The sequence below is a fragment of the Diaphorina citri genome, unplaced genomic scaffold (assembly GCF_000475195.1).
Source record: "Diaphorina citri unplaced genomic scaffold, Diaci psyllid genome assembly version 1.1 scaffold731, whole genome shotgun sequence".
Taxonomy (NCBI): Eukaryota; Metazoa; Arthropoda; class Insecta; order Hemiptera; family Psyllidae; genus Diaphorina; species Diaphorina citri.
This window is the reverse complement of record NW_007378164.1, coordinates 110,508-119,172: the sequence shown is the minus strand read 5'-3', so window position 1 is coordinate 119,172 and position 8,665 is coordinate 110,508. Positions and strand designations below refer to the sequence as shown.

Here is an 8,665-nt window from a genome sequence, read left to right as displayed (position 1 = left end):
ATTGACAGGGGAGACTTTTTGTGGGTGGAAACAACAAAATATGGTCATTCTTGTCTTCAAATTGTAGCTTTTTTAATTATTGTGCTAGGGACGGATGTCTTAAAACGGGTACATAATGCCATTCTGCTATTTTTTTTATTTATGTCTGCACTTGCAAGTAAAAATTTCAGTCTTAAATCGGTAGGTAGAAACCCCCTTTTGTATTATGTGCCTGAAATCCTGATATCGTTGATAAATATTGTCATGGTACCCTCACCATAATATGCACTGAACTCCGCGACCTTTAATTAAAAAATAAGAGGAGGAGAAGAAAAAAAAGAAGAAGAAGAATTGAATTGCATTGAATATGAATAAATTCTACCTTATTTTCTGAAATAGAATTAACACCAACAACACATCCCCTAAGTTAACCCCAAGCTAAGTCCAACTTCTATGGAGAGAAGAGGAAGAAGAAAAGAGGTTAGCCAAGATACCTAGGTAAAAATATCAAAAATCAATCAAACTTACCCATACAGCAAAGCGGCCCCAGCTATCCCACCTCCACATTGGGCTGCCACAAACATCATGGCTTTGAAAGGGCTAATGTTCCTCGTCAGCGCCATAGCAATGCTCACAGAAGGGTTAATGTGAGCACCTGGGGAACAGAAAAGTTTGGAAATTATGATGTTCATGTTGAAAGTTATGATGGAAGTAGCAATTTCCTGGATTTTTTGAGCAATAATGGTAAGTCAAGAAGCTTCATTATTGACTGAACATCAAACATACGTCGAAAGTTACGTGAGTTTGTACATAAAAGAAATCGTACAACAGAAAGAAATCCCGACAAATATTGTTCTCAAGTCTATAAAAATCAACTGATATTCACAGATGATAACATAAACAACAATGATTGAATGGAGACATTTAAAAAATATCTCAAACATATCAAGCGAAAAGCAATTAACAACAATAAAAATAATAATCAAACAGAAACAATAAAAGTGACAAGTAAATAAATCTTTGTGTGACAATTAGAAAATAATTATCATTTCATTACATTCTGCACAAGATGTTTCAAGTGACCTATATTGATTGATGTTTCATTATTTTTCTTGCCAGCTTTATAATTATCATTTCATTACATTCTGCACAAGATGTTTCAAGTGACCTATATTGATTGATGTTTCATTATTTTTCTTGCCAGCTTTATAATTATCATTTCATTACATTCTGCACAAGATGTTTCAAGTGACCTATATTGATTGATGTTTCATTATTTTTCTTGCCAGCTTTATAATTATCATTTCATTACATTCTGCACAAGATGTTTCAAGTGACCTATATTGATTGATGTTTCATTATTTTTCTTGCCAGCTTTCAATCTAGAAAAACTCTTTTATAGCTCCAGAAACACCTGGTAATCTGGTATTGTTTTCGTTACTGTTACATTTTTCCTTAAAGTTGTGATATCATCTACCTGTTTTTTTATGAAGTTGTTAATTTGCTTTCACCTACTTTCAGCAATTCATTTTTATGTACATTTAGAAAATTAAGTTTTTGACAGTGTTAATCTTCTTTGACAGATCTGGCATATCCTATGTTCTGTGTATGTGCGAGAGTTATTGTTATTCAATCAATAAATTAAGAACTTTATATTCTTCATGATAACATCTTGAGCTATAGTTCCTATATTAGACAACTAATCAATCGATTCCTGTTTTTGCCTTGTGATTTTTATGTAAATTCCGTGACATTATGAAATTAGGCAAAAGGTGACCGAATCTATTCGTGAAAGTCTAGCATATCCAAGACTTTCACACTCTTCTTTGAGTTTTGGTGAACTTTATGTAGGTACCTATTAAACGACTTCAGAAGAAAATGACTTTCGTATCACAAACTATACGTACACGTATGTAAGTACGGTACACATAACTAGTAGAAGCATCTCAGGATCTCCGCATTTCAAAACGGTGAACTCTGAATATTCAAAGTTCAATAATTTGAAAGCTGGCAAGAAAAATAATGAAACATCAATCAATATAGGTCACTTGAAACATCTTGTGCAGAATGTAATGAAATGATAATTATTTTCTAATTGTCACACAAAGATTTATTTACTTGTCACTTTTATTGTTTCTGTTTGATTATTATTTTTATTGTTGTTAATTGCTTTTCGCTTGATATGTTTGAGATATTTTTTAAATGTCTCCATTCAATCATTGTTGTTTATGTTATCATCTGTGAATATCAGTTGATTTTTATAGACTTGAGAACAATATTTGTCGGGATTTCTTTCTGTTGTACGATTTCTTTTATGTACAAACTCACGTAACTTTCGACGTATGTTTGATGTTCAGTCAATAATGAAGCTTCTTGACTTACCATTATTGCTCAAAAAAAGACTGGTATTATTGACATTTACATTAGATAACTAATCAAGATGAATATTTGTAAATGCAGAATAAGTTAAAAGAACATAAGATATGCTTATCGTCCTAATACTCATGTAAGGTAGTTAAGTTACGGTAAGTATAATCATTAGATAATTACAACAGAATCATCAGTTATGATTATAATTTAATATTTATATTCGCAGAAGCCCGTAGCTATCTCATTTAATCTTCATACTCCGCAATCTACCTTTAAGTGGTGAAATTATCTTCTGTACTTACATACCTACCTAATGCTCTTGGATATTTTTTCATTATTCCCAAGAGATTCGAAACCGAAAATGGTACCTAAATCACATTCTCCCCCAAAAAATTTCAAGGGATCTAGGGAAATCATAGTAAAGTGAAAAGTCCTTCTCTAAGGGTAGAAAGTTTCCAAATGACATCTGCGGGATATGAAATTCGCAACTATTGCTAAAGTAGGAAAGTTAAGTTGCCAACATTCAAATCCCATAGCTTGACTAAAATATAGAACTTGGGATGTTTCTATGACAGAAAGAGCTTTGAGAAGAGAAAAGCATTTTCGAAGATGTTAGCGTATTTTAAAAGATGTTGGTTGGCTGTTGGGGGAGTGCAGTTTCAAGTCTGGAGGGATTCAATTATTTTGAATTAAATGACCACAGACTTTGTTGTGCTCTAGTGCTCTTTGTATTTACTCGTATTGACAGGGGAGACTTTTTGTGGGTGGAAACAACAAAATGTGGTCATTCTTGTCTTCAAATTGTAGCTTTTTTTTAATTATTGTGCTAGGGACGGATGTTTTAAAACGGGTGCATAAATGCCATTCTGCTATTTTTTTATTTACGTCTGCACTTGCAAGTAAAAATTTCAGTCTTAAATCGGTTGGTAGAAACCCCCTTTTGTATTATGTGCCTGAAATCCTGATATCGTTGATAAATATTGTCATGGTACCCTCACCATAATATGCACTGAACTCCGCGACCTATAATTAAAAAATAAAATAACAAACAAACTTAACATAATATGTAATGAAAATAAAGGGGCAGTGCAGTTATCTTTTGTTAAGAACTCCAATGGACGGTAAAAAGGGAAAACAGAAAGGAAGAAGGAGGAGGAGGAGGAGAAGAAAAAAAAGAAGAAGAATTGAATTGCATTGAATAAATTCTACCTTATTTTTTGAAATAGAATTAACACCAACAACACATCCTCTAAGTTAACCCCAAGCTAAGTCCAACTTCTATGGAGAGAAGAGGAAGAAGAAAAGAGGTTAGCCAAGATACCTAGGTAAAAATATCAAAAATCAATCAAACTTACCCATACAGCAAAGCGGCCCCAGCTATCCCACCTCCACATTGGGCTGCCACAAACATCATGGCTTTGAAAGGGCTAATGTTCCTCGTCAGCGCCATAGCAATGCTCACAGAAGGGTTAATGTGAGCACCTGGGGAACAGAAAAGTTTGGAAATTATGATGTTCATGTTGAAAGTTATGATGGAAGTAGCAATTTCCTGGAAAGGACCGTACGTAAATCAGAGAAAGTACTTAAAAGTATACTTTAAAAGCGTTAAGAATCTCCCAATGGAAGAATTTTTGCTTTAAGAGTCTGCGAACCTTTTGGTGAACTTTTCTTCGCGTTAGTTCATAACCAAGCACACAGTCTGACTTCTCAGAATGTCGAAATGTTAAAAGTTAAAAAAAAAATACCCAATTTGATCCCATAGTTGTTAGCTGTCTACCTACACTTTTATAAATTCGGTGTTGACTTCGTATCTGGAGGTTGGTGGTTCCACCCAAAAATTTATCAGAGTATAGTAAGTGGCATTTGTGACAAGCAAAGTACATAATAGCTATGCTTAACATAATGAAAATTCCTTTTAATGCAAGTGATCCATCAGTCTGACAAGAAAGCTAATCTAATTGTGCTGAGCTCAGACATTTGCAGCCACCAAAGTCTATCCCTCTCGGGTATTATCTTGATTGCATATACCTTTCCCTCGAAGTACCTATTCCTTGCAACATTCCCTTCCTACAGTTCCTAGTCCCTACCCTTCTACCTTTTTATCTAATTTCATCATCTTAATTCTCTTTCCTTTAGTTTAACAAGATTAGCGAATTAGCACAAAACGAGAGCGAAGAAAATTTTCGTAGAAATCCGAGAGTTGCGTAGATTTAACACGTTTTTATCCCATAGTTTATCTTCAGGTAAATAATTAGGTTAAGTACCCATAATAATGGGGTCAAAAGTAGAATACATAGGTACTGTTGCAGTATGTACTATCTTTTGTATTATGTGCCTGAAATCCTGATATCGTTGATAAATATTGTCATGGTACCCTCACCATAATATGCACTGAACTCCGCGACCTTTAATTAAAAAATAAGAGGAGGAGAAGAAAAAAAAGAAGAAGAAGAATTGAATTGCATTGAATATGAATAAATTCTACCTTATTTTCTGAAATAGAATTAACACCAACAACACATCCCCTAAGTTAACCCCAAGCTAAGTCCAACTTCTATGGAGAGAAGAGGAAGAAGAAAAGAGGTTAGCCAAGATACCTAGGTAAAAATATCAAAAATCAATCAAACTTACCCATACAGCAAAGCGGCCCCAGCTATCCCACCTCCACATTGGGCTGCCACAAACATCATGGCTTTGAAAGGGCTAATGTTTCTCGTCAGCGCCATAGCAATGCTCACAGAAGGGTTAATGTGAGCACCTGCGGAACAGAAAAGTTTGGAAATTACGATGTTCATGTTGAAAGTTATGATGGAAGTAGCAATTTCCTGGAAAGGACCGTACGTAAATCAGAGAAAGTACTTAAGAGTACTTTAAAAGCGTTAAGAATCTCCCAATGGAAGAACTTTTGCTTTAAGAGTCTGCGAACCTTTTGGTGAACTTTCCTTCGCGTTAGTTCATAACCAAGCACAGAGTCTGACTTCTCAGAATGTCGAAATGTTAAAAGTTGAAAAAATACCCAATTTGATCCCATAGTTGTTAGCTGTCTACCTACACTATTATAAATTTGGTGTTGGCTTCGTATCTGGAGGTTGGTGGTTCCACCCAAAAATTTATCAGAGTATAGTAAGTTAGTGGCATTTGTGACAAGCAAAGTACATAATAGCTACATATGCTTAACATAATGAAAATTCCTTTTAATGCAAGTGATACCAAGTAGATCCATCTAGATGTATTATTATTATTTTATTTACCTATTTTTATTATTATTATTATTATTATTATTTTTTGTTATCTACGTATATTGTATATCACAAAATTATTAAATGAAGAACCAACCTGAATGGTATACCCATCTAACGCGTTAGACTTCTAATCTGGACTTCTGGAGGTTGGTCACCATCAAGTCTCAATATTTGTCCAGGTGTACCCATTAACAGGTGAACGATTTTTGTGACGAGCTTTCAAGTACCTATGCCTAACACAATTTTATTAAAATTCCTTTTTAATGACGAAATGAATAGTCACATTTTCCTCGCGAAAACTCGTCTTGCAGAGTTATTAAATGAGAAATAAATATCTGTTTAAATACCTCCTGATCTAAGATAACTTTTACAATTGATTTCATGATTTTTTCCCTGAAATTTGAGTACCAGTCTGATCACCTGTTGAAGAGTTCTCATCACGAGTTTCGAAGTTCTAAAGTTCTGAACATCGAAACGCTAATACCGCAACGAGATTCCCACGCTCTTCCTAATCTTAACCCTGGAATGCTCCCCGGTCCCATTCATGTCGAATAAAATTGATCTTGAAAGGAGGAATCAAAAATAGTTTGAACTTTGAACGTCTGATGGTCGGGACTACAAATCCGTATGTTATCGACTGTAAAGTTTTTCAGCTTGATAGAACGGACTTCGTCATATAGATCGAACTCCGTCCTGATAAAAAATGAAATGACTTAACTGAGCGCTTTTTACATTTTGTACTTCTTTTTTTTAGTGCGAATGGGCCTTTAAAAGCTTATCGACCTAATCCCAACTCAATTTTAAGGTTGTGAAAACCAGTCTTAATTGGTTCACGGTGCAGCGAAGGGCTAAAGGATTCATCTTTCGCATTAATTACGTTTTGATAGATTCGTGATTTATCAAAATGATTGAGATAAACTTTATTTTCATACCTAAATAGGCAGTTTAAGTACTTTATTTAAACAATATTACAACACGGTCCTTTTTAAAGAGGTTTGACAGAGGGAACTATAACTGCTGAGATTTTCATACCTAAATAGGCAGTTTAAGTACTTTATTTAAACAATATTACAACACGGTCCTTTTTAAAGAGGTTTGACAGAGGGAACTGTAACTGCTGAGGTCTTTTCGTCCCAAAATCGAAGAGAAAAAGAAGAGAGGACAGTTGAAAGCCAGCCGTTCCGAGAACGAACATTATCCGTTCAGCCCGACACAATCCTTTATCTAAACCTGGTAATAGTACCGTTTGGTCTTTTGATGATTCATGTAACATGTCATCTATCAGTCTAAATTGAATAATGGTGACACCCAAGTCTGGGGTACCTATGTATATTTTTTCGAGGGCCATTTCCTTTGTAAATACACGAGATAACAGTGATTCGGGTCTTTTACTCTTTTATCTGTGGGTATTTGACGACGATAACTAGGTCTCTTTTCCTATGATGCATTCTTCTTCTTCTGATGTAGGTACCTTATATTTCTGAGATAGAAACCCCTTGGACTTTTGGGATTGTTTCGCTCTGTGTTCGTACCCAAGGACTCGTTTTCAAAATGTATACCTCTAATCCTATAATTCAGGCCTTCTAATCAGAAGCGCATTTTGTTTAGACATGTTGGGATTAAAGGACTTTTAAGGTAGAAACAGTCTACTATCACGTAACGTGACACTAGACTGTTTCTACATTTCATCTATTTCGAGCACAATAAAAGACGACCGGACTTACCAGACGCGTGAGCGAAACATTGCACCAGGGCGGACATGGAAAATCCCGAAGCTGCAGCTGCCGCGAAAATAGTCTGTGCCGCAGTTCCATTAGTAGCGGCTCCAGCTGCGGCCCCACACACGATGAAAACGTAAAAGAACATGGCCATACATTCCGAGATGACGCTTTTCCAAAATTCCAAGCTTCGCATTTCCGCCCGGGGCGGTAGAAGTTTGGGCGCCTTGAAGTCATCCAAGTTGATCGTGTGAGCCTTCATGGCTCGGTGATCACCCATGGCTAGGAGATGACCAAATTAACTGGACGATTTTGGAACACCAAAATCACAATTTGTACACCGTAAACCAGTCCAAAACACCACAAAAAAGTTGGGGTTTATAAAAGTTTAATCATTGTTCCACAAGGGGTTTGTTGGTTGGTTCAAAAATGGGTAACACGAAAAAAGTATGGGTTTAAATTTAAATATGCAGTAGGTATAAATTAAAATGTCTTTGTCTTTTATTTAAAAAATACCTATTTATTTATTTATCTTAATAAATTTAAATTACGTTGCACATAAAATAAAGGAAATGAAAATAGTTAAATTTAATTAAAAAGAAAAAAAACTTTTTATAATAAAAAATAAATAAAACTCGTAAAATCTACGTTCGAAAAGGGGAGCAAAATTACGGAGCTCACGACGCGTGATTCTACCTACTCGACATCAGGTTTTCGAATGAATAAGAATAAGTTGAATAACTCAATAACATTCATGGGTTCTGTGTATGAATATTGAAAATGGGAGGAAGGATTAGGGTATCGTCCTTTAATGTTATTCACAGAACACACGTACGAAAATAACCACTGCACTATTAGGTTATTTTGTAGCAGAGGAATGGGATTTTAGACAGTACTGTCTGTGCGATAGCATGTTTCGTAAATTCGTAGTATGTCTTTGTAAGCTGGATAGAGCAAAAATCGAATAGTAATACCTTCATTATTTCAGAATTTTCAGATCGATAAACTTCATTTTCAAGAGCAAGGCCATCCATCACAAGAGCACTGAGAAAAGATCACTTTCCAAAGTTCAAGGCTATTAGTTAAATTTTATTGAAAAAAAAAACTTTTTATTTAAATAAAAAATAAATAAAACTCGTAAAATCTACGTTCGAAAAGGGGAGCAAAATTATGGAGCTCACGACGCGTGATCCTACCTACTCGACATCAGGTTTTCGAATGAATAAGTTGAATAATTCAATAACATTCATGGGTTCAGTGTATGAATATTGAAATAAGGATGAAGGATTAGGGTATCGTCCTTTGTTATCGGGTATCGTTCTTATGGATTTAATTGTTGAAGAATTCTCCTGCATC

At 34.9% G+C, this 8,665-nt stretch overlaps 1 protein-coding gene across 1 annotated transcript in view; it reads right to left on the bottom strand.

Moving 5' to 3' along the window:
* The window catches only part of LOC103511614 (neurogenic protein big brain), a 29,254-nt gene extending 21,132 nt beyond the window's left edge, over positions 1-8,122 (bottom strand). The window contains exons 1-6 of the mRNA XM_026825327.1: positions 7,316-8,122; positions 4,981-5,107; positions 4,044-4,048; positions 3,705-3,831; positions 1,292-1,361; positions 508-701 (exon numbers count right to left, since the gene is read on the bottom strand). Of these exons, the coding sequence (XP_026681128.1) occupies positions 508-701; positions 1,292-1,361; positions 3,705-3,831; positions 4,044-4,048; positions 4,981-5,107; positions 7,316-7,589 (797 nt within the window). The 5' untranslated portion in view covers positions 7,590-8,122. The remainder of the gene's footprint in view (positions 1-507; positions 702-1,291; positions 1,362-3,704; positions 3,832-4,043; positions 4,049-4,980; positions 5,108-7,315) is intronic.
* Positions 8,123-8,665: the final 543 nt, after the last annotated feature.